A 26113-nucleotide genomic window follows, 5' to 3' on the forward strand; every position below is an offset into this window, starting at 1 on the left:
CCCGAACCGCAGCCCAGCAGCCCCATTCCTGGCCCTGACAAAAAAGTTGTCCTGCAATTAGTCTTGATGCAACCCCACCTTTCCTTTCGCATGCCCTTTGCAGCCCCACTCCACCTCGGCCTCTACGCTTTCTCTCTCTCCTAACCCTAACCCTAACCCGAACCCTAACCCTAAATCTCGCCTCGGGAGGGCCCCGAACCACAGCCCAGCAGCCCCATTCCTGGCCCTGACAAAAAGTTGCCCTGCCATCAGTCTTGATGCAGCCCCACTTTCCTTTCGCATGCCCTTTGCAGCCCCACTCCACCTCGGCCTCTACGCTTTCTTTCTCTCTCCTAACCCTAACCCTAACCCTAACCCTAACCCTAACCCTAACCCTAACCCTAAATCTCGCCTCAGGCGGGGCCCAAACTGCAGCCCAGCAGCCCCATTCCTGGCCCTGACAAAAAGTTGCCCTGCCATCAGTCTTGATGCCGCCCCACCTTTCCTTTCGCATGCCCTTTGCAGCCCCACTCCCCCTCGGCCTCTACGCTTTCCCTCTCTCCTAACCCTAACCCAAACCATAACCCTAACCCTAAATCTCACCTCAGGCAGCACCCGAACCGCAGCACAGCAGCCCCATTCCGGGCCCTGACAAAAAAGTTGCCCTGCCATCAGTCTTGATGCAGCCCCACCTTTCCTTTCGCATGCCCTTTGCAGCCCCACTCCACCTCGGCCTCTACGCTTTCTCTCTCTCCTAACCCTAACCCTAACCCGAACCCTAACCCTAACCCTAAATCTCACCTCAGGCGGGGCTCAAACCGCAGCCCAGCAGCCCCATTCCTGGCCCTGACAAAAAAGTTGCCCTGCCATCAGTCTTGATGCAGCCCCACTTTCCTTTCGCATGCCCTTTGAAGCCCCACTCCACCTCGGCCTCTAAGCTTTCTATCTCTCCTAACCCTAACCCTAACCCTAACCCTAACCCTAACCCTAACCCTAAATCTCACCTGAGGCAGCACCAGCACCGCAGCCCAGCAGCCCCATTCCTGGCCCTGACAAAAAAGTTGTCCTGCAATTAGTCTTGATGCAGCCCTAACTTTCCTTTCGCATGCCCTTTGCAGCCCCACTCCACCTCGGCCTCTACGCTTTCTCTCTCTCCTAACCCTAACCCTAACCCTAACCCTAAACCTCGCCTCGGGAGGGGCCCGAACCACAGCCCAGCAGCCCCATTCCTGGCCCTGACAAAAAAGTTGCCCTGCCATCAGTCTTGATGCAGCCCCACCTTTCCTTTCGCATGCCCTTTGCAGCCCCACTCCACCTCGGCCTCTACGCTTTCCCTCTCTCCTAACCCTAACCATAATCCTAACCCTAATCCTAAATATCGCCTCAGGCGGGGCCCGAACTGCAGCCCAGCCGCCCCATTCCTGGCCCTGACAAAAAAGTTGCCCTGCCATCAGTCTTGATGCAGCCCCACCTTTCCTTTCGCATGCCCTTTGCAGCCCCACTCCACCTCGGCCCCTATGCGTTCTCTCTCTCCTAACCCTAACCCTAACCGTAACCCTAACCCTCACCCAAAATCTTGCCTCAGGCGGGGCCCAAACTGCAGCCCAGCAGCCCCATTCCTGGCCCTGACAAAAAAGTTGCCCTGCCATCACTCTTCCTGCCGCCCCACCTTTCCCTTCACATGCCCTTTGCAGCCCCACTCCACCTCGGCCTCTACCCTTTATCTCTCTCCTATCCATACCCCTAACCCTAACCCTAACCCTAAATCTCACCTCAGGCAGGGCCCAAACCGCAGCCCAGCAGCCTCATTCCTGGCCCTGACAAAAAAGTTGCCCTGCCATCAGTCTTGATGCAGCTCCACCTTTCCTTTCGCATGCCCTTTGCAGCCCCACTCCACCTCGGCCTCTACGCTTTCTCTCTCTCCTAACCCTAACCATAACCCTAACCCTAAATCTCGCCTCGGGAGGGGCCCGAACCACAGCCCAGCAGCCCCATTCCTGGCCCTGACAAAAAAGTTGCTCTGCCATCAGTCTTGATGCAGCCCCACCTTTCCTTTCGCATGCCCTTTGCAGCCCCACTCCACCTCGGCCTCTACGCTTTCCCTCTCTCCTAACCCTAACCATAATCCTAAGCCTAACCCTAAATATCGCCTCAGGCGGGGCCCGAACTGCAGCCCAGCAGCCCCATTCCTGGCCCTGACAAAAAAGTTGCCCTGCCATCAGTCTTGATGCAGCCCCACCTTTCCTTTCGCATGCCCTTTGCAGCCCCACTCCACCTCGGCCCCTATGCGTTCTCTCTCTCCTAACCCTAACCCTAACCGTAACCCTAACCCTAACCCAAAATCTCGCCTCAGGCGGGGCCCAAACTGCAGCCCAGCAGCCCCATTCCTGGCCCTGACAAAAAAGCTGCCCTGCCATCACTCTTCCTGCCGCCCCACTTTTCCTTTCGCATGCCCTTTGCAGCCCCACTCCACCTCGGCCTCTACGCTTTCTCTCTCTCCTAACCCTAACCCTAACCCTAACCCTTAAATCTCGCCTCAGGCAGCACCCGAACCGCAGCACAGCAGCCCCATTCCTGGCCCTGACAAAAAAGTTGCCCTGCCATCAGTCTTGATGCAGCCCCACCTTTCCTTTCGCATGCCCTTTGCAGCCCCACTCCACCTCGGCCTCTACGCTTTCTCTCTCTCCTAACCCTAACCCTAATCCTAACCCTAACCCGAACCCTAAATCTCACCTCAGGCGGGGCCCGAAACACAGCCCAGCAGCCCTATTCCTGGCCCTGACATAAGAGTTGCCCTGCCATCAGTCTTGATGCAGCCCCACCTTTCCTTTCGCATGCCCTTTGCAGCCCCACTCCACCTCGGCCTCTACGCTTTCTCTCTCTCCTAACCCTAACCCTAACCCTAACCCTAACCCTAAATCTCGCCTCGGGAGGGGCCCGAACCACAGCCCAGCAGCCCCATTCCTGGCCCTGACAAAAAGTTGCCCTGCCATCAGTCTTGATGCAGCCCCACTTTCCTTTCGCATGCCCTTTGCAGCCCCACTCCACCTCGGCCTCTATGCTTTCTCTCTCTCCTAACCCTAACCCTAACCCTAACCCTAACCCTAACCCTAACCCTAACCCTAAATCTCGCCTCAGGCGGGGCCCAAACTGCAGCCCAGCAGCCCCATTCCTGGCCCTGACAAAAAAGTTGCCCTGCCATCACTCTTCCTGCCGCCCCACCTTTCCTTTCGCATGCCCTTTGCAGCCCCACTCCACCTCGGCCTCTACGCTTTCCCTCTCTCCTAACCCTAACCCAAACCATAACCCTAACCCTAAATCTCACCTCAGGCAGCACCCGAACCACAGCCCAGCAGCCCCATTCCTGGCCCTGACAAAAAAGTTGCCCTGCCATCAGTCTTGATGCAGCCCCACCTTTCCTTTCGCATGCCCTTTGCAGCCCCACTCCACCTCGGCCTCTACGCTTTCTCTCTCTCCTAAACCTAACCCTAAACCTAACCCTAACCCTAACCCTAAATCTCGCCTCAGCAAGCACCCGAACCGCAGCACAGCAGCCCCATTCCTGGCCCTGACAAAAAAGTTGCCCTGCCATCAGTCTTGATGCAGCCCCACCTTTCCTTTCGCATGCCCTTTGCAGCCCCACTCCACCTCGGCCTCTACGCTTTCTCTCTCTCCTAACCCTAACCCTAACCCGAACCCTAACCCTAACCCTAAATCTCACCTCAGGCGGGGCTCAAACCGCAGCCCAGCAGCCCCATTCCTGGCCCTGACAAAAAAGTTGCCCTGCCATCAGTCTTGATGCAGCCCCACTTTCCTTTCGCATGCCCTTTGCAGCCCCACTCCACCTCGGCCTCTAAGCTTTCTATCTCTCCTAACCCTAACCCTAACCCTAACCCTAACCCTAACCCTAACCCTAAATCTCACCTGAGGCAGCACCCGAACCGCAGCCCAGCAGCCCCATTCCTGGCCCTGACAAAAAAGTTGTCCTGCAATTAGTCTTGATGCAACCCCACCTTTCCTTTCGCATGCCCTTTGCAGCCCCACTCCACCTCGGCCTCTACGCTTTCTCTCTCTCCTAACCCTAACCCTAACCCTAACCCTAACCCTAACCCTAAATCTCGCCTCGGGAGGGGCCCGAACCACAGCCCAGCAGCCCCATTCCTGGCCCTGACAAAAAAGTTGCTCTGCCATCAGTCTTGATGCAGCCCCACCTTTCCTTTCGCATGCCCTTTGCAGCCCCACTCCACCTCGGCCTCTATGCTTTCTCTCTCTCCTAACCCTAACCCTAACCCTAACCCTAACCCTAACCCTAACCCTAACCCTAACCTTAAATCTCGCCTCAGGCGGGGCCCAAACTGCAGCCCAGCAGCCCCATTCCTGGCCCTGACAAAAAAGTTGCCCTGCCATCACTCTTCCTGCCGCCCCACCTTTCCTTTCGCATGCCCTTTGCAGCCCCACTCCCCCTCGGCCTCTACGCTTTCCCTCTCTCCTAACCCTAACCCAAACCATAACCCTAACCCTAAATCTCACCTCAGGCAGCACCCGAACCGCAGCCCAGCAGCCCCATTCCTGGCCCTGACAAAAAAGTTGCCCTGCCATCAGTCTTGATGCAGCCCCACCTTTCCTTTCGCATGCCCTTTGCAGCCCCACTCCACCTCGGCCTCTACGCTTTCTCTCTCTCCTAAACCTAACCCTAAACCTAACCCTAACCCTAACCCTAAATCTCGCCTCAGCAAGCACCCGAACCGCAGCCCAGCAGCCCCATTCCGGGCCCTGACAAAAAAGTTGCCCTGCCATCAGTCTTGATGCAGCCCCACCTTTCCTTTCGCATGCCCTTTGCAGCCCCACTCCACCTCGGCCTCTACGCTTTCTCTCTCTCCTAACCCTAACCCTAACCCGAACCCTAACCCTAACCCTAAATCTCACCTCAGGCGGGGCTCAAACCGCAGCCCAGCAGCCCCATTCCTGGCCCTGACAAAAAAGTTGCCCTGCCATCAGTCTTGATGCAGCCCCACTTTCCTTTCGCATGCCCTTTGCAGCCCCACTCCACCTCGGCCTCTAAGCTTTCTATCTCTCCTAACCCTAACCCTAACCCTAACCCTAACCCTAAATCTCACCTGAGGCAGCACCTGAACCACAGCCCAGCAGCCCCATTCCTGGCCCTGACAAAAAAGTTGTCCTGCAATTAGTCTTGATGCAACCCCACCTTTCCTTTCCCATGCCCTTTGCAGCCCCACTCCACCTCGGCCTCTACGCTTTCTCTCTCTCCTATCCCTAACCATAGCCCTAACCCTAAATCTCGCCTCGGGAGGCGCCCGAACCACAGCCCAGCAGCCCCATTCCTGGCCCTGACAAAAAACTTGCTCTGCCATCAGTCTTGATGCAGCCCCACCTTTCCTTTCGCATGCCCTTTGCAGCCCCACTCCACCTCGGCCTCTACGCTTTCCCTCTCTCCTAACCCTAACCCTAACCCGAACCCTAACCCAAAATCTTGCCTCAGGCGGGGCCCGAACTGCAGCCCAGCAGCCCCATTCCTGGCCCTGACAAAAAAGTTGCCCTGCCATCAGTCTTGATGCAGCCCCACCTTTCCTTTCGCATGCCCTTTGCAGCCCCACTCCACCTCGGCCCCTATGCGTTCTCTCTCTCCTAACCCTAACCCTAACCGTAACCCTAACCCTAACCCAAAATCTTGCCTCAGGCGGGGCCCAAACTGCAGCCCAGCAGCCCCATTCCTGGCCCTGACAAAAAAGTTGCCCTGCCATCACTCTTCCTGCCGCCCCACTTTTCCTTTCGCATGCCCTTTGCAGCCCCACTCCACCTCGGCCTCTACGCTTTCTCTCTCTCCTAACCCTAACCCTAACCCTAACCCTTAAATCTCGCCTCAGGCAGCACCCGAACCGCAGCACAGCAGCCCCATTCCTGGCCCTGACAAAAAAGTTGCCCTGCCATCAGTCTTGATGCAGCCCCACCTTTCCTTTCGCATGCCCTTTGCAGCCCCACTCCACCTGGGCCTCTACGCTTTCTCTCTCTCCTAACCCTAACCCTAACCCGAACCCTAACCCTAAATCTCGCCTCAGGCGGGGCCCGAACTGCAGCCCAGCAGCCCCATTCCTGGCCCTGACAAAAAAGCTGTCCTGCCATCAGTCTTGATGCAGCCCCACCTTTCCCATCGCATGCCCTTTGCAGCCCGACTCCACCTCAGCCTCTACGCTTTCTCTCTCTCCTAACCCTAACCCTAACCCTAACCCTAAATCTCGCCTCAGGCGGGGCCCAAACTGCAGCCCAGCAGCCCCATTCCTGGCCCTGACAAAGAAGTTGCCCTGCCATCAGTCTTGATGCAGCCCCACCTTTCCTTTCGCATGCCCTTTGCAACCCCACTCCACCTTGGCCTCTACGCTTTCCCTCTCTCCTAAACCTAACCCTAACCCTAACCCTAACCCTAACCCTAAATCTCGCCTCAGCAAGCGCCCGAACCACAGCCCAGCAGCCTCATTCCTGGCCCTGACAAAAAAGTTGCCCTGCCATCAGTCTTGATGCAGCCCCACCTTTCCTTTCGCATGCCCTTTGCAACCCCACTCCACCTTGGCCTCTACGCTTTCCCTCTCTCCTAAACCTAACCCTAACCCTAACCCTCACTCTAACCCTAAATCTCGCCTTAGCAAGCACCCGAACCGCAGCCCAGCAGCCCCATTCCTGGCCCTGACAAAAAAGTTGCCCTGCCATCAGTCTTGATGCAGCCCCAAATTTCCCTCAGCATGCCCTTTGCAGCCCCACTCCACCTTGGCCTCTACACTTTCTCTCTCTCCTAACCCTAACCCTAACCTGAACCCTAAGCCTAATCCTAAATCTCGCCTCAGGAGAGGCAAAAATGGCAGCCCAGCAGCCCCATTCCTGGCCCTGACAAAAAAGTTGCCCTGCCATTACTCTTCCTGCAGCCACACCTTTCCTTTCGTATGCCCTTTGCAGCCCCACTCCACCTCGGCCTCTACGCTTTCTCTCTCTCCTAACCCTAACCCTAACCCTAAATCTCGCCTCAGGCAGCACCCGAACCGCAGCCCAGCAGCCCCATTCCTGGCCCTGACAAAAATCTTGCCCTGCCATCACTCTTCCTGCAGCCCCACCTTTCCTTTCGCATGCCCTTTGCAGCCCCACTCCACCTCGGCCTCTACCCTTTCTCTCTCTCCTAAACCTAACTTGAACGCTAAATATCGCCTCAGGCAGGGCCCGAACCGCAGCCCAGCAGCCCCATTCCTGGCCCTGACAAAAAAGTTGCCCTGCCATCAGTCTTGCTGTAGCAAATTGAATTTATGCATCATACCTCACCAACAACAGTCGTATATATGTTCCCTGGTACATGGAAACAGCATCTTCTCTACTAATAATTCAGAGTATTTATTTTAATTCCTGTCATGCTTATTACAAGTTTACTTCTCTAGTGCCTTTGTGTTCATTCTCTGTGATTTCAAGCATCCCTATGTTAAATTATACCAATATATGCCCATAGTAAACATTTATTAACACAGCAAGGAATTCAGTAACTTCCCAAAGAAATAACTCGCACACAGAATTTGTAAAGAATTACAGACTTATAAGCTTTTACCATTCTCTTCCTCAGTTCATCTTGCAATTCTGCCCAATTAGAAATTTTCCTCCTTTTTCATATTGTGTCTAACTATATAAAAAGTATGAAATGTTTATACCCAAGGCTGACTATAATAATTCAGACAGTTTTGACCCTTTCTTTACTGCATACATAATTTCCACTGCAATGAGCTTAGACACAAAATGTTCAATACAATTGCTCTAGACAGTACCAATAACCTATAATTTTATTGTATACCTCTCAGTCCTAGTGACCGCTAATGGAATCAAACTGAGAGCTTACAGTGGTCCAATTCTCACTTTTCTTGGATGAAAAAATTAGCCAAAACCATGAACTTGCTTTAAGACATCCTAGTCTGTAAATAATTGTTTTTCTTTCTTCATATTATTCTTCAGAGAGCTAATGTTATATTAATATTCTGAGCTGTGGTTTTACATATGGTGTTTATTTTGTAAGAACCTCAAACATGAGAAAGCAAATGTTTGCCTTATTATTTCAATACATATAAAAATATTTTTGTGACACAAATAAATGAAAAATAGAAGCTATTAAGTGAATAAAGCTTTCCTTTCTCTCCAGTCTTCTTTTAGCAGTTTATAAACTAATACACATGAATAAAGACAAGAACACCTATATGTGCACTGTATTCTCTAAATCCTGTCAAAGACATCATAATAGTTTGTTCTTGACTATTACAGAGAATCCGCCTGAGTCACCCTCCATATTAACTGCAGAAATCAATTACTTGGGAAAAACATTATATCCCATGTTACAGAAGTTAAGTTCTTAATGAATAGGTGTAGAAGGGAAGCCTCTAATGTAACACAGTGAAGCATTCCCTTACGGTGTATGGGGTCTACTGGAGGACAGCAAAGAGTGTAAGTTCTCTTGTTAGAGTCTGGCACTAACAAAAACTAGATTCTATTTGGATTCAGCTTCAGGGCCTGAATTATAATTAGCACATCCAGCAAAGTATTAAAAAAAAAAGAGAGAGAGACAGAGAGAGAGGATGACAGGAATCTTGTGTCTAAGCTTTTGAATGCAGTTATCTATGGCCCAGGCTTAAAAGTGATCATGTTAGCTATTTTATCGCTTCTAAAGGAGAATTATACTCCTGATGTGTGGTTCATCACAAGGGGTTTTTGTTTGTTCTTTTTTCCTCTTGGAGCTACCAGATTTGAAATTTTGTTTTTCTATTTACAAACCATTTAATAAATAATTAGCAATGCTTCTTTAACAGTGTGAGGAACATGATGTCATCAGAAGTGGTATTCCTGGGCTGCAAAGCAAAGTAATGGCAGAAGTAGAGTTAGCCCTTGGAAGATTTCCAGGCTACTAGCCTAAGCACTCCTTATCATGCCACTCTATCCAACCAGCTTAGCCACTGCGAGTTACAGTACTCTGCCTGCTGTGGGAAAGGCCTTCCAGCTCCAGATGCAGCTGCCTAATCATCTGTCTGGAATTCCTGAATTCAGAGCCACTCCAAAGTGGCTGCTAAACAAATAGCCACTGTGTTTGCAAAGATCAACTACGAAGTGCAGAGACACACACAGGCTGACACACTCAAGACATCTAACTCTTTAAACACTCCAGCTAGTTTCAGAATGGAGCTTGACTGTTTTGCAAAAGGGTCACCTGCAGTGCTACAGCCAGGATTCAGTGACCTTTCCACTTTCATGTTCCTCTTGTAAACAATTAAATCATTGAAAATTTGTTATGATCTATGCTATTAATTATTGATCTTTAAATAAGAGCTATGAAAAATTTTGATCAGACTTCAGCCATTTAACATAAGGTCAGGAACACCATACACTCCAGTTGGGTTTCTTCACTAGGAAATCAGAATAGAAGTTATTTCCAACAAGCTTTGCATCAACAAAGGATGACACTAAAAGCACTAGCCTACCACTAGCAATATCTACCTAAAAGCACTAGCAATATCTAATTCTCTGCTAAAAGAAAAAATATATATATTCTTTGTAATACTGAGAAGAAATTCCAAACTAAAGCAATATTGCATGATTATTTGAACTGCGTTAGTGCTTAGGATTCTGCTAAAAAACTAAAACCTGTGATGCTAAGTGGTGTAAGGTACTACAGTGTTATACCATATTTTAAATTGGTGAGTTCACTTTCATGTTAATGAAGCCATCTAGAGGTTCTCTTCATGTTTTTGGCAAATATCTGAATCTCAGTGTGTTCAACCTTTAGAGTTTGTTAAAATACAAGGAAAAATCACATGTATTTTAAAATACACATGCAAAATGAGTATGAAATAAAATATATGTACAAGCGAATTATTTATCCATTTTTATTTTTATAGCAATCATTTCCAATTTCAAAATATATTTTATTCAGAGTTTGGAAGGTACCTTTTGAATCTGTTTTTTTAGGGGTAAAAATGTCACTTAAAAACTCAGAATTTTTAAATATAATTATTAAAATATTTTATCCCTTGGCTGAAATGACCAATCAGCACAAGAATCAAGGGTTAACACAACCTAGCAAGCCAGATTAACAACATCCAAACCTAAAAATATTCTGCTGAGTGACAGAATAATTAATTTATGGAAAGACTTCACTAAAATTTTTTAAAATGGAAAAGAAAATTTTAATAGTTTTTAGAATAATTCTAATTTTAAAATGACTGATTTTGACAAATTTCAATCAATTGCAGCTGTTTCACTCAAGTTCAAGATACATATTTCTCTTATGGTTTTTATAAAGAATTTAAAACTACAGTGTTTGTGCAGCATTACTTGTACTTACACTGTCAAATTAGCATCAAATTAATTTTACTTATATAATATTCCTTCCAAGGTCAGTATTTAAAAGCATAGTATGATATAATAGCTCTCACTTAATCATTACAGAGAAGAGCCATTTCAGCTGTTCTTCATATTTTCACACAGAACTTTATCTGAGGAGCATTATTAAAATGGCAAACTTAACTTCCTTTTAATTCTTTAATTTTCCAGTGAAGTGCCTCGTAAGTGCCTAGTAGGATACAAGCCATGAGAGCTGTTTGTATGACATCTTGGATAACTCCCAGGGATATCAATAACATTATGAAATTACTGAAATGTGGTTTTGAATGAAATCCATTTCATATAAATTTTGGTCAATTCAGAATGAAAAAAATGTCAAAATGACAATTTTCCATGAAACAGAAATTCCAAAAGTTTCAATTTGTTCTCATTCAAATGTCAGTATTTCTCATAAAGTGATAGCAACAATGCAGTAGCTTACAAAGAGAGAGATTTTCATAGCTTTCTGAATTGCTTTTTCTTCACAAAATTGCTATGAGGTCAATGGTAGATCAAAAATTTATACACTACAAAAATCTTATGTCTCTCATTTTAAAGTTGTGGTTTTTAATACTGACTGCAAACAGTAAAGTAGAGTACATCATGATTTACAAAGAGTAAGATATTGAAGTCATACACACACACACACAGAACCACAAAGCTTACAAGATCAATTTATATCCTGTTTACCAGGACTTTACCATCATTGTCCATACACCCTTATGAATATTGTAAAAAAAACAACCACTCTCCAAAAGAATTAAAGAGTCATTTTTGGATCATATTTTCTTCAGCAACATGAATCTCCTATTTCTGTACTACCGAAAAAAGTTCAGAGATGAAGGGCAAGCTAACACAAAGCGGGTGTGAACTTGAAAATGTAATGCAAGTAAAATGAAGCTCGTTAGGAAATAATTCACTTGACATCTTTTTTTGTTGTCTACAAATTAAATTGGCTTTAAGGGACATGTTTCCCTTTACAGATATTTAATGTTTAGAACGAGGATCTCTGACTGTATTACCTGAACAGTTTAATTCCATAATTTTAATATATAATAATAACATAGTCAGGTTTGGGAAAAGTTCCTCTCTTATTTTAAGAGAAACCCTTACAGTAGTAGGCTTGTATTTTTCATCTGAGCAAGTCAATCACCAAGCTCTAATCTTCTGGAGAATGCCAGTTGTTGGTGCTGTGACCAAGCAAGCTGAATGTGAGTAGGAACACAATATGAGACAGGTTTGACTTCATACAAATGTAGAAGAGCCTGGGACTAATATTAATCTAAATAAAAACAAATACCTTTTAGTCTGGGACCAGAAAATTATTTAAAAGTGAAAAAAAGAAAATGGAAACTTGCTTTTATGTTTAAAGAAAGGAGAAAGTATTAAGAAACCGAAGTTTATGAAAATGGTGGACTAATATTTCCTAACGTTTCACAAGCAACACAGAACCAAGTGCGTCTAAGGGCTGGGAAATCCCAGCTTAAATAAAGACTGTTCTTCCCAAGACCTACGAACACATTTATCATGATACACAACAAACAGCAGCACCACTTCATACTCATAGAAATACAGACCACATCCCTACCAACTTCACTGGATTTTACCCATTTTGTATAAGGATAACTACGCATATAAATCTCTGCAGGATCAGGAACTTAGGCTGCTGTAAAGTGCTTAACTGGCAATAAATAATTTATTCAAAAAACAAATTACTTAGAAAATTTAGCACTTTCATGTATTGCCAATTACCTGCAACCAGGCTAAAAGATCTACTAATTTTTAAATTTTCACAGAGTTTTAGGAACAAATTTTAGCTCTAAGATTTCTTGGGAGATACTCAGCCCACTCTATTACTTAGTAATGTACTGTAACAAATTAATAGTAGCATGTGTGACTGGTTTTATAAATCACATCATAATGATCCTTTCTTCTTAGGTGATTTAATATTTCACTAACTTTTCCAAAATAAATTTAAGACACATATTGGTCTTCATATTTACACAAATCTTGCCAAGAGGCTTTAAAATTTAGTTTCTACATATTTTCACACAAACAGAAGAAATTCTCCTTGATTAGTTAAAAAAAGAAATTAAAAAGAAATACAGTTAAAGTTGCACATAGAAGATAACAGTAAATTATGTTCTTACAATATATTCAGCTCTACATAAAGCACAATTTCCCAATATTCGGCAACAATTACAAGTTTATCATACTTTTCCTATAAATAGAGACATTCACTTAAAAGCCCTGGCCAAAATTCAGCATCGCTGAAAAATTCAGATGGCATTCCAGATTTTGTCTTCAGTACCCTGTTATTACTGTTTCTGCAAGTCTGATAGGAACACTACGATGGAAAACACCAGACTTGCAAACTCCTGTGTAGATCAAAGAATTAACTTTTCTGACCTGATATGACAATTTGTCTCACACAGTTAACATACGCCTTCATTGCTCTTCTTTAAGGGTTTGATAATATGACAACTACACCACACTTGATCTGGCAATATTAAAAAACTGGCCTAAATCAAAGGATGTAAGTCCTACTGAAAAGACACCCACAAACAGCTGCTTGATCATGGCATATGTTTTTTGCATTATCTTGCAGACCCAGGCCCCGACCTTGGTAGTGTTCGGATATGCCTATGTGGAAATGTGAAACCCATGCTTTAATATTTCCAACGCTGGGGTCTTGCATTGCACCCTAGTGGTTTTTATGTTGTCCTTCTTCCAACACTGTTGTATACCAGGAATGAAGTAATATAATTCCACAGTTAATTCCTACCTGCTGTGACAGTGCCTTGTATGGATGAAGATGATTTGCTACATTAACACACAGAAAGCTTCCAGTATGATTGTTCTTAAAGACACTGACAAATTAATTACTGTGCTAGTCAATGTCATGGCAGCTTAAAGTACATAAACTATGAACCCCTTTGCTCTTGTCTGCACTGTGTGAATGTTCACACAACTCTAAAGATCTTGTTGAATATACCCTAGCTCCATCCATCAAGAGGCTCAAAGCCAAAGCTTCAGAAGAGTCTTAAAGAAGGTGTCCTTTTTGATCTTAAATCTGCTGGTCAAGCAAACCTAATATACTACAAATTCTCTCACAGAACTAGAGCAAAGTGTTTACTTGGTTTCTGAGACGATAGGATATGAATGAGGTGATCAGTAGCATATTTCTTAAAGGCAGTACACAGCTTTTCTTTCAGAGAGAGGAGTACAAATCCCTGTGGCAGCATGTATGTTAACTGTCTGGGTATCGGCTCATATTTCACTGACAACCCTCAGTGTTTCCCTGATTTAAAGAACTCTCCCCCAGCTTAAGATAAAAAAGTGGCAATACTATATAAACTGAAGTTACTGTAACATGCTGGTCAGGGGCCAGGACAGAGGAATGACTTTTTCTTTAATTAATTATGAAAAAGCTTGACATTGTTTTTACAAAGACCACCTCTATCTCCTGAAAAAGGGGGAAGCTCACCAAAACCCCATACATTTTTTTCTTTTCAATTTTCAGTAAAACCACATCAAATTAGAAAACTGAATAATTTCTACACTACTGCTCCTGTAAATCACAATATGCATCAAATTGGTCCAAAATTTCAATATACATACTAATGAGCAATATAGTGCCCAGCTTTTCTCACAAATGTTAAGGGATATCGTAATTGGCTCCAGGTTCCACACTCAGTAAGAGAGCCAAACCAGTTGTGAAGACTGCCATTGCTTTCAAATTTTGTGGTTTGCTTGATACAGGATTATAGGGTAATTCAGACTGGAAGGGACCTCTGGAGATTGGACTACAGTCAAACCTCCTGCTCAAAGCAAGGACAGCTATGAAGTCAGACTATGTTCACAACTATGATCCTACACCAGGGTTCAAAATCTAATGCTACAGAAACACCAGGGGCATGCCAGTAAGCATAAGCTTGGATGATTTTTTTCAGATTAGTTACATACTAGCATCCAGGTAGAACTAAAATATCAAATGTGTGCCAGCTAACAAAAAATTATCATGACATAGACATATAATTAACATAGCATGTGTCTTCAGCTTGTAACAAGCATACTCTCTGGCTACATGAGACAGAACCACAAATACTGCAGTAGAACCACAAATAGCACCATGCTATTATATGCACTTTAAAACTGAAACAGATTCAAAATTAAAGTGATGAACTACTGTGTTACAGAAAATACACTCCTCTTAAGCTCATTTGTTTTTGCAGCAAGTCCTATGCAAACTTTTCTTTCTTCAGTCTAGCAGTATTTTTTTCACTGAAAACAGAGCTATGACATATACTGATTACTGTTTGGGGAAAAAATTCAGTTATGAAGGTAACGCACAAAAAATCAGAATTGAACAGAACAGAAAATTCATCAGAATGTTTGCACTATAGTTTATATTCATGACCTAATCTTTCTTTTAAGGACTTGTGCCCTTAAATGATTATGATAGAGATTGGTACTGCAACTGAATTTTTATGAGTGAGTCCTTCTTATTACTCTTATTATTTTGAGAGCCAGTCCTGTGCGATGCTGAGGCCCAGGAACTCCCCAATGATCAACAGTTGGGGATACTCAGGTCCTTTTACTTCCCACAAAGACATATCATGCTGTTACACAGAAATATTGCAAGCAGCCTTTTTACTATGACACTGAGGTCAATAAATATCCATATATATGTTATGAGTCACAGTTGAATTTTGCTTGCATTTAAAGGCTTAGAGAATAAAAATTACTATTGAAATACATTCATAAATGTGTCATCTTATGTCATATAGTCCTGAATTTGCTATTTTGGGCAGTATGTATTTGCAAAGTACTTTCTGTTCTGAACTGGAAGAAATACTTAATACTAAAACATTCTTCAGATTCCTAGGCCTTAGCTGGGAAATTAATTTCCAGATCATCCACTACTTAGATCAACTTTAACTGTGACTTGACAGGTTGCAAGTTATGTATTTTAAGAGGTAATGTTTAATTTTAAATGATGGCAACTGAATATTTTAGTGTTTAAAAATGATACTATTCATATTCATATTGAGTAACTGTACCATCTTTATTTTCAAGATCTGTCATCCAAACCAAATTTCTATTAAATAACTGACTAGATTTTACTATCTGCACTAGAACCTAGAAATAAAACGTTTCATCCTTAGTTCTCTAGGTTTCACGTACGCATGCAATTTTAAGAACGTCTACGAGAGCTCATAAAGAATACATTTGCCTTCTTCATGATCTCTCTTAAAAGAAATCTTAATCCTTAAGATTGTCTTCAAGTTCTAGGATATTTAAAATGATAAAAGTCACAAGTAACCAATAATACACTTAAATTCCATTCCGACGGGATATATTGCCTATATTGGAGGGAAATTATCAAAAAGTTTGTGTTAGCAGAGTTCCACAACCATCTAAGAAAAGCATTTTTGGCTCATAAGCAGCTCTGAATTTTTCATATATGTTGTTACTTTCATGAAGAATGCTGTTCCTACATATCAATCTGATATAATCTTTAATTACATATTTTCATTTCTATTGTACAGCAATTTATAGTTAAATATAACTGATTAGTAAATTTGAAAATTCCAGAGCCATATGGTGCTCTAAAGATGATGTTAACTGTTAAAACGACAGAGGGAGAGACTTTTTAGTGATTTTATTATTTTTTTAATGCATAAATAAAGGACTGAAATTAAAAAGCATAAATGATATCCAATAGAAAAACAAACTGAACTGAATCACTTTGTGAAAATATTTGCAAATATTCACATTAGCTTTAAAACAATTTGCATTTCCATAGGGTTTAAGTCCTTTTTGTACTTCATCTGAATTTTAAATATCTGGGAATACTTTACTAGGACAGTTTCTTCACAAATTAAAATTAAGATCAAACTGAAAATTCAACAAAAGTCAATTCCAAATACAGACCAGTTAAAGATCTAAAAGAGGTGCTTAACTGACACAGTTTCTGTAAGAAACCTATCTACTTCACCCAGTACCTAATACTTTTGTATATGTCTTGTGCAACTCTGTATATTCATAAAAGCCAGTAACAATTCTGCTGATTTACAGCTACTTGAACTCTACAGTACACTTAATATTAACATTCAACTGACAGTTATATCCTTGAGAAAAAACATCTGTACCACATTTCTTCAGAAACTTCAATTTTAACTATTTTTGCACTCTTATTAAGATATATACAAAGTATTTGTCACAGAAAAGTTCTTGAAAAACAAAAAATAACAAAAAATTTTAAAAGACTGAAAATCACTTTGTGAACATTTTGAGAGAGTGGGGAGTAGGAGAAATATCAACAGTTGACTGATTCTAATTATTTTTAATCACCTTTCAATTTACTTATTTTCATATTGTACAGAAACACAAAATACATTTTGCCAGGCCTGTAGGATTTCCAAAAATACACAGTGTTGGCCTAAGTGTACTCTTCTATTTAGTACAATTGTCACTAGGACAGCTACAGTGATAACATATGCTTCTAAAATCCCTTTTCAGTATTATAAGCAACTAATACAGTAATGTGGATTAGGAAGCAACGCTGTGGCATTGACAGATTCCAAAAATGACTCTCCTTACATGACTGATGAATATAAATCATATTTGAATATGATGGCAAAATCTATCCAAATATAGGCAAATCTAGTAATTTACACTAGCTCTCAATATTGTACCATATCTCCAGTATCCCTATATATTACGTAATACATTCAAACTCTTCACTGAACGAATTGAATAAATTAGTACTTCACTGATGGTTTTTCTGTTCACCTGATTTTACAACATTTTTGAGTAATGTTTCCCTCATGTTCCTTACAAGTATAGTCACATATAACATCTTCCTACCAGAAAAGTTTAGCTTCAGTATCATTGACAGTTTAATTTTGTTTTTATCTTCTCTCTTCAATCTCATAGAAATATCAAAAAGTCTTATCTGTAATAAAAGACATATTTAAGCTCTCCAAGGATATTTCAGCTCCATTAAAGTCAACAGGCTTAGTATTTAAACTCTGTCTTCCCAATTCCCCAAACATTTCATCCTTATCATAAATATGGAAAAAGCCTAGAAGTCTATAGTCCAAATTTAGACCACCTTTATAACTACAGACTTAGTGGAAAATTCAACACCCAAGAAATACTCAGTGTAAGTATAAAATAGATTTTCTTGTCTAAAAGGACCTCTGATAGTACTGCGATTAAAGGCACAGTTTTGAGATGTGGCCTGGTATAAATAATTTTAAGGGTGTCGTTCTACTGATGCATTTGTGCACTGTCTTTTATCAAAACTCCCATCAGTACTTTGGAGCCATCAAACTCAGATTGCAGAATTTGGAACTCATTTATATAGAATTCAATATCTACATCCAATTTATCAATTTCAGTTTCCAGTGTACCCAAGTGAACAAGCACCTGTCTTTATTCCAACTGCTAGCAGAAAGTCTTGCAATATGGTGTCAAAAAGATGTTACTGTAACTTTAGCCACATGCTGAGCATATCCTCCAACTATCTAGACAAGCTGTATTTAGCTTGCCATCATATTGCAAATACTCTGCCATTGAGGTCTGCAGGTAACTTTTTAATATCTCTTTTCTTCTCTCTCGTAACTGAGTATATTACCCTGACTGCAACCATTTCCCTGCAGAGAATTCAAGAAGAAATGTAATTCATATAGATTTTCCTAGGCTTTAAGGATATGCTTAAAAGCTCTGGTAAAAAGAAAAGATCTGTAGAATCAGGCATTTTCTTGCCATTTTGGCATACACAGCAGAAATAAAAACTTCTCAAATTCACTTGAATTTCATTTATTTTTTCAGATACATTTTACAAACCTAATTATTTCAGGTACTAATTGCTAGTGATTCTCACTACTCTTCAGAGAGTTGTCTTGTCATGTTGCTGGAGGGTAGAAGGTAAGTAAGTTCATTATATATTTTCTCTTTCCCCTTAACAGACTGTTAAAATCAAGGGGAACAGGATTGGGTCACTTCATTTATGCAATGCCCTTTTAAAACACATTTTGTGCCTTTCCATATATCAAACAAATGATTACTTTGAAACAGGTGGAAGTATCTGAGGAGTTCAGGAGATCTGAAGTCTCACTTTTTTCATGGGAAAGGGGAACCATTTTTTTTATTTTTAACTTGTACTATTCAATATTTTAGTGATTTCAAAGACAGATATTCCAAGCAGCATGAGGAATATGCAAACAAACATACAGCTTTGCAAAGGCTCTTTAAAAAGTTTGCATCCTGTGATTACAGTTCACGAATTTTGTCAATTTTATCTATGATGGACTGAAGAAAGGACAGAGAGAAAAGGGAAGATGAAGTACAAAGGAAAATAAGAGAACCAGTGACTGAGGTACTCTAAAAAAGATCTTAAATAAATATTCTTATACCTGCCCTTGTGATTTTATAATCTACGTTCTTTTTTATAAGAAGTTTTTTCTATTGAAAACACTAGCTATTCTTCTTCCTTTGGAGAATCTCAGATTTTCAGTGCTTTGGTACTGTTGCTTTAGTTATTATTAAACCCGTACTAATATATGCAGCTGTCCTTTTTGATATGCTCTTATCTTTATGCCATAGAGAATACACCTTTCACACTTTTTCTACAGAAAAATTTAACTAAATTGATTTCCCTTCTGTATGCTCTGTAGAAGAAAATTCATCACTGAGTCTGTACCAGGGAAAGTTTCTTTCCATTGTAGAACCTGGAAATTCAGTGAAAGTCTGTTCACAAATTCCATATTTTTTTTTCTTTTTGGAATAAGAAACTACACTCTGTAGATGTACCTTCTATGGAAATGGAAGACTTGATCGTTGTAAAAGATAATGTTGGCTGAAAGGGGTCTTTCCTAAGTCATGGCTGTGTTTTTCATTAATCTGTCAAAGTACTTTTAATGTCACCATAAAACATAAATTTTGTTTCACTTCAAAAGAAAACCTAGTTAGTTTTTTCCTGAGAGAAATTCAGAATTCGAAAATATAATAAACCACAACAGGAAAAATTGGCATCCTTGATCCAGGAACATTATGCCAATGATATGCCATCTTTTCAGACAGCATGTGAACAGAAAAGTTTCTGTTCCATTTGTCTTTCAACAGTGGTCTTAACTCTCGAAGACAAAAGATCAGACTTGTAGACCTGGAGACATCAGGTTAGAAAACTAATGTACACTCAACCAAGATGCCATCCCAGGCTTGAGCATTCATTCATACGTTCTACCTAAAACACTGTAAGAAAACCATGAGAACTTGTGCCTCAATCACATACTTATTGTTATGCACAGTCTCTCTTACACAGACCTCAGAGTAATGGAAAGTATGCTGACAGTTCTGCCCACTGCCAGTTGCTGGCAAGCCAAATGCAGGTATGAGAGGACTCTAGCTGATTAATACTTTGCATTTTTGTTTTATGTTTTACAATGAAATGTTGTTCCCTTTATACAGATATTTTGACCCTATTTTTTTTCAAGATTACATGACACCTAAAAATCCAGGACAGCTGTGGGCCTCTCTGTTCTAGATGCTGAAAAAGTACACAAAAAATGGAGACCCCAGAGAACTTCACATCTAGTCACGACAGAAAAAAAGCGCCAACTGTAAAACTAATGTATTTTACCATGCAAAGTTGAAGAATTCATTTATACTCCATGACAGAATGACTAGCCCAGCTTATTAATTTCCCCAAATCAGATTCCTTTCACTCCCCTCTTGATCTAATCCTGATACAAGGGAAGTTTCTCTTTATTTCATCTCCTATAACCACAACTTATAAGACTAAACCAAACCAAAGCAATGGATGCAGCCAAATAATCTTCTAACTACTTACTGTTCTTACTGCGTGCACACAGGAGCTCAGTCCCCGGGTTGCAGTGGTTTCTTTCTTTCCTTTCACAGGAAGATGAAAAAGGAGCCTTCGGCAAGTCCTTAAAGAGAGGATAAAGGTAATCCAGTTGGCCTATCCCTGTCTGTCTGATTGTCTACCTGTCATTTCTTTTTACCCCCCTTCCTTCCCTTTCAGTAAGAAAATGAGGTTTAGCTTCAGGTCCAGTCCATGAGGTTCTCAGTCATACTATGACTGGCCTGTGCAACCCGACACTCTACTCGGACGGAGGGCTACGAGCAGAGAGAAAGGTCCTTTCCTTCCATGCACTAAAAACTATCCCCACAGCTTCCAGGCACACAGCCACGATGTCCTATTCTCCTCCCTTGCAGTCTGTAAATGGCAAGGATTAGATGGCCAGCACGTTTGCTTCTTAATTCATGACAGTATGAAGTAGCTTGGAGGGAAAAACTAGTAGAAAAGATAACTAAGAAATTCAAGAAGGGAATAAAGTGTGACACAGGATAAGTGTTCGGGGTTATTTTCTTCCCTTTAAAAAAAAATGATCATAAAACTAAAACGTCATGCTCCGTCAAAACACCAGCCTTTTATAACCTGTGGCTTCGGTGCCAATCGTTGCTAAAGTAGGCTGCCATCTTCCCCGTAGTCTATACATAAAACTGAGGCAACCTCTCATAAAAGGAGGCACCAAATTCCATGTTCTCCACTAGAACTTAAGCACAACCACTAGGACTGAAGCAGAACTGAACCACGACCTCTTCACTCTAATTGTGTGAAACTGGGCAAATGAGAGTTAAGATAAAAGGGAATGGTGAAAAGCAAAAAGAAAGCCGGGCTGTAGTTTTGGCCCCAAAAAGATACTAAAGTGCACACTTCATTGTCAGGTGCTGAAAATAAACAGGATGCAGGAACAGAATAACTTAAGCTATATCATACTGTAATAGGAAAATATGGAATGGGTACATGTACAAATAGGAAACTCTACTGCTCTTTATTCCTGATCAGCCCCACTGTCAGCCACAAGTGAAGATAGGCTAGTCCCCTAAAAGTAACAACATCTTAAAGTTCTGCGTTTCCTTCTGCGAGTATTTAAACCACACACAGGTTAGTTTTAAGGTGGGGGGGACTTGCTATCACTGAATACTAGGAATTCTATGTATGTTTTAATAAAAGCTAGCAATTCTTACACAGCCTACAGGTACTGGGGCTCTTTCAAATATAACAGGAAATGTTGCTAGGTTCAAGATTCTCTCTCTAGAATTGCAACTATGGGAAAGAGCTGTGAGGATGGAGTGAAGAAATGGTTCTTGGTCCTCAACTATTCAGGGCAAAGTAGGCAGGGAGATTCACCTTTTCCGGTATCAGCTGGGCTCTAATTCTCCAACCAAACTATAGATTAGATTTTCAAAAATTTAAAATAACCTCACTGAGCAGGTATTTAAAATCAATCAACACCAGCAATAGTTGTAGAAGAGAAGCCCTTAAGAAAACAAAGAACTGGAAAGTACCAAGACCATGGGCATGTGATTTTGCTGTAATAATTACCAAAAGATGTGAAGTGCTACAATTAGCACTGTATCTCCATTCAGATCTTTAGAAGCCACTACAGGGGTAATCTACCTATAGGTGAAACTGAGCTGCAGGTCAGTTACTTTCCAACTCCAGCACAGGTATGTCCCAACCTATTTGAGAATTAATAAAATATGAAACCTAAGATTAACCTGACCATAGTCAGGTTAATGGGTCATGAGGGGGAAAACAATTAAAATTTGAATGTACTTTCCCAGGGCTAACAGGATAGCGCTGTGGTGAATGTGGTTTACATTTAGGCCATGCTTAGCTGTGGGCTGAGCATACAGCCCTGAGGAAAACCAAATCACATCCTTGCCTGTATTTCCCCATCTGTAGCCCTTAAAGGGTGACCATTTAGGCAGACAGGAACTTGCCTAGAGCCTTGGCTGGCAAAACAGTACCAGCTGCTATAATTACAGTGGTCAAAAAGAAATTCTTACGTTACATCTACATGAAATGCACCATGCCCCTGGGAGGGCTACCAAGGCACCCCTTGGCACACGAGCTCCACAGACCCTTGCCTACGCAGGCCTTTCCTCCATAGCTTTACAGGCAAAGGAGAAAGACATGACCGTCCCATGCTGGTCCACAAGGACAGAGTGGTGGCTTCTGCCACCCCCCTCCTCCCATCAGGGCTCAGCCAAGCCGTGACTGACCTTCTAGGTGGGGGAGCGACAGGCCGCGCATGGGAAAGGCAGGAGCCCCAAACAAAACCCCTCTCCTCTGGCTGCCCCTCTCTGCTGCGGCGCCCCCCCCAGCTCCCCAAAACGGGCTGCCCTTGCCCCTCCGCAGTACCTAGCCCGGGTATACCGGGGAGAGATCTGGAGGGAGACCCACACCTACCCGCCTGTTAGCAACGGGAGAGCCGCGCCTGTCTGCGCAGTGCTCTCCACAACGGAAAGTGCCCCTGGCTGCCACCGCCAGCAGGGAAAATAACGCTAAGCTTGTGTAGAGGGGTACGGAGCGTCGCCCTGTGACCCAGGACCCCGTGCGCTTTAGCAGCCCGTGTCGCGCCTCTCCTCCGCCTGCGGCTCCGGGAGCCTCCCGCTACGCCGGCGCCGAGGCGGCAACGACCGCGCGCAGCTAACGGTCGCCGCTAACGGTCCGCGGCCCCTCGCGGCAGCGGTGATGTCACATCCGCCGCGCGCCCGCCGCCGTCTCCCGTGCCCGAAGTTTCGGGGTGGGCCGGCCGGCGGCGCGGGGGAGGGGCGGGGGTGGGACGGGGCAGCGGAGCCGCTCCGGCAGCACGGGCAGCGCCGCCCTCCCTCCCTCCCCGCGCCCGGGCTGCCTGCGGAATGAGCGTCCCCCGGGCGGCTGCCGGCGCCGCCGCCGCCTCCACTCGGGCTCCGGCGGGCGGGCAGAGCGCGCGGCTGCCGGCGGAGCGGGAAGAATGACCGGGCGGAGCGGCGCGGAGAGGCAGCCCGGGATCACCATGCGGGCGCCCGCCAGCGTCCTCCACCTCCTGCTGCTGTCCTTGCTGGCCGGCCTCGACCCTTCCAAGGTAGGAGGCGGCCGGGCGCGCTGTGCATGGCCGCCGCGCTGCTGCCCGCGCGGCCCCGCAGGGGACGAGCGCCCCGAGCCCCGTAGCGGCCGAGCGAGGCGGAGGGGGCCGCGGGGGAGGCGGCTGCGCGTCCTGCTGTCGCCCGGCCGGCAGGGCTGGGGAGTTGGTAGGAGACGGCCCGAGCCGCCCGTCTCCCTCGCTTGAGGCGGGGAAGCGCGTGCGTCTGTCACCGGTCAGCGAGCCCGGCCGCCCCGCCGCCCTCGCCCCGCCGCACACATTTTCTTTCCCCGTTGCATGTAAAAGGCGGTGGACAACGGGACCGCTGGGACTGTTGGCGGTAAATCACTGTGGGGACAATTAGCCGCTGAACTCTGATCGCTGTCCAGTTCTGACTGAAATGAGCAGGGATTTCTCTGAACCCACGGCGGAGAGGTATTTACAGTGCTCAGCGACTGCAGCAGCCCAGCGGGGAGCGGCAGCCTCCGAGTCAAACACAGCTGTTTAGCGGGGAACCGAGGTGCCGTGGGAAGGCACTGCTTCTCCTGCAATAGCCCTGCTCCAGGCTACGGCAGCTTCATTACTTCCAAATGCATTCAGATTGCCACAAGATCAAATCTGATTCTGAAATAACAGCAACATAAAAGTAAACAGTATTTCTCCAGTCATGCAGCCTGCCTTGTGAGAGTGATTTTAGATTAAATCATTGAAAATCAGGCATGCCCTACACCAGTTAATAGCAATGATGACTAAAACCCACTAGGCCTGCAGATGTCTGTTGTGCAGCATAAACTTAGAACTTGTCTCGTTCATCTTTTTGTGTGTCATGCAATCTTGTGACTGTCAGCATTATAAAACGGTAATGAGAGAGAAAATATTTTTATAGCATATCAGTCCATTACCACCAGTAGTCCATAGCATGTTGCCACAATTTATATTGTGTGTTGGTGAATGTCATTTTAATGATACCATTTAAGTACCAGACAACTATAGGAAGCAATGTTCAGCTCTTCTGACATTTTTTTCTTTTTAAATAGAGGAATTAACCACATAAATTAATCATATATAAAAAAAATACTGCATTTCCAACAATATGGAAAGGATGTTCCTCTTCAAAAATACCAAGATAGAACTTAGAAAGCAATTCAGTGGAAATCAGATTTACAGCTGTAGTATTTTGACTGCTCTTTAATCTGTAACATACAATGACAACTTAAAAAAGCAGGAGGTGATATGGGACTAATAACATTAGTTGAATAATGAATTATAGCGTTATGTTATTGTATAGGAGCTATTTAAAAGTATCAGCTATTGCTGTGTTCTGCAAAGAGACTCATGAGGCAATGCACAGGAGTTCTACATCTGTGTGTATAGCAGCACATGGTCACTTTATAATTATGGGTTTCCACATGCTCATTTTTCTTGATTTTTTTTTTCTATCTTCAGTTACCTTAGTCAGATCTATTAAAGTCAAAGAAACTGCCTGAAAGCAGGAAGAGCAAAATTTGTATCACTTTGTCTATTCACAGAAGAGTAAAACCACTAATGAAACAAATGAGCTTCAGCTGGCAGCATTTCCTTTTGGTTCAGGTGTCAGAGATATGCCCCAAAACACCAGTGGGAAGAAACTCTGTTTTATGTGTCTCTTACCATCCAGCACTGAAAAGCAGGAGTGAAATGGCATAAATTAACTTTTCAAACTTTGCTTCTAGGCTTTTTTGATATGGCATAATGTTCTGAGGGCATAAAAATGGCCTTTTATTTATCACTATATGTGACATTTTACGGGATATTAAAATGTTCGTTGCAGGCTATTTTAACTTTGTGAAGGGATCTTGGGCTGGAAAGCTCAAAAATCCTTAAGTTTATGTAAAAGTAAGAGCTCTTAATCAAAGTCTGCTATTTAACAGAGCTAAGTTGAGTTTTCAGAAATAAAAACACAAGATGGAATGGTTACTCAGATCCTTGGTTAAGATACTACACCAGGTTAAGCATACAAAAAGATGCCATATGGCAGGTAATCATTTAGTTTTGTAGGGTATGAAAAACAGATTTTATATTTCTGTAGAAAATGATGTATGGAAAATGTATACAGTTGCCTTTAGCAAATAACTACAAGCTGTGATTGGAAATAGTGTTCAGTTATTTATCTTACTTTATGCTAAATGGAAATGTAATAACAATTTCCTGCCTTGAAGGTTGTGAAGGATATGTATCATGTGAGATTCGTTGCAGGAGACAAGGGGATGTTAATTTTTTTTCTTTTCCAGAAAGAATTGTGCAATATGTTCATGACTAGACCCACAGCTTTTTACCTCTCCTTGACACTGACAAACTTAGGAGCTTATCAAAATAAATCACACTAGACATTTCAGAGTATAGGCATCCTATTCATGTCCTAGATAATTAATATCTGAATAATAATTTATTTTACTGATCAATTACTTTAAAACAATGCCTACAAATAAAAATGTTTGATTTCGTGCCAGGCCATCACTGACCCTAGGACTACTGTGCACAGGTACTCTTATTATGACAGGGCTTCTATGTTAAACTTACTAGCTTATCTACTGATTGTAAAGTGTTTAAGTATCGCCATCTTATGGTAAGATATATAACCAAAATATATATAGTTTTTTCTTATATTTCTGACACATTAAGATTTTATTTCTACTACAGTATTTTATTGTCCATGCTGTTGTATTTCATTTTTTTTCTGCTAAACATGATGTAGAATCTTGACTACCTCTGGAAATTCTTCTTTAACAAATGAAGAC

The 26113-nt window shown here is 43.2% G+C and overlaps 1 protein-coding gene and 1 long non-coding RNA gene across 4 annotated transcripts in view; one reads left to right on the plus strand and one right to left on the minus strand.

The window, feature by feature from the left end:
- Positions 1 to 23024, minus strand: part of LOC112989846 (uncharacterized) — a 385773-nt gene extending 362749 nt beyond the window's left edge. For all 3 annotated transcript variants that reach the window (XR_010390172.1, XR_010390170.1, XR_010390171.1), the window contains exons 1-2: positions 22682 to 23024; positions 20252 to 20348 (exon numbers count right to left, since the gene is read on the minus strand). This is a non-coding gene — a long non-coding RNA (uncharacterized LOC112989846). The remainder of the gene's footprint in view (positions 1 to 20251; positions 20349 to 22681) is intronic.
- Positions 23025 to 23026: 2 nt separating this feature from the next.
- The window catches only part of OLFM3 (olfactomedin 3), a 73702-nt gene continuing 70615 nt past the window's right edge, over positions 23027 to 26113 (plus strand). Inside the window, exon 1 of the mRNA XM_026094262.2 lies at positions 23027 to 23339. Coding sequence (XP_025950047.1) covers positions 23229 to 23339 — 111 coding nt within the window. The 5' untranslated portion in view covers positions 23027 to 23228. The remainder of the gene's footprint in view (positions 23340 to 26113) is intronic.

This window comes from Dromaius novaehollandiae, chromosome 8, assembly GCF_036370855.1.
Source record: "Dromaius novaehollandiae isolate bDroNov1 chromosome 8, bDroNov1.hap1, whole genome shotgun sequence".
NCBI classification, from domain to species: Eukaryota; Metazoa; Chordata; class Aves; order Casuariiformes; family Dromaiidae; genus Dromaius; species Dromaius novaehollandiae.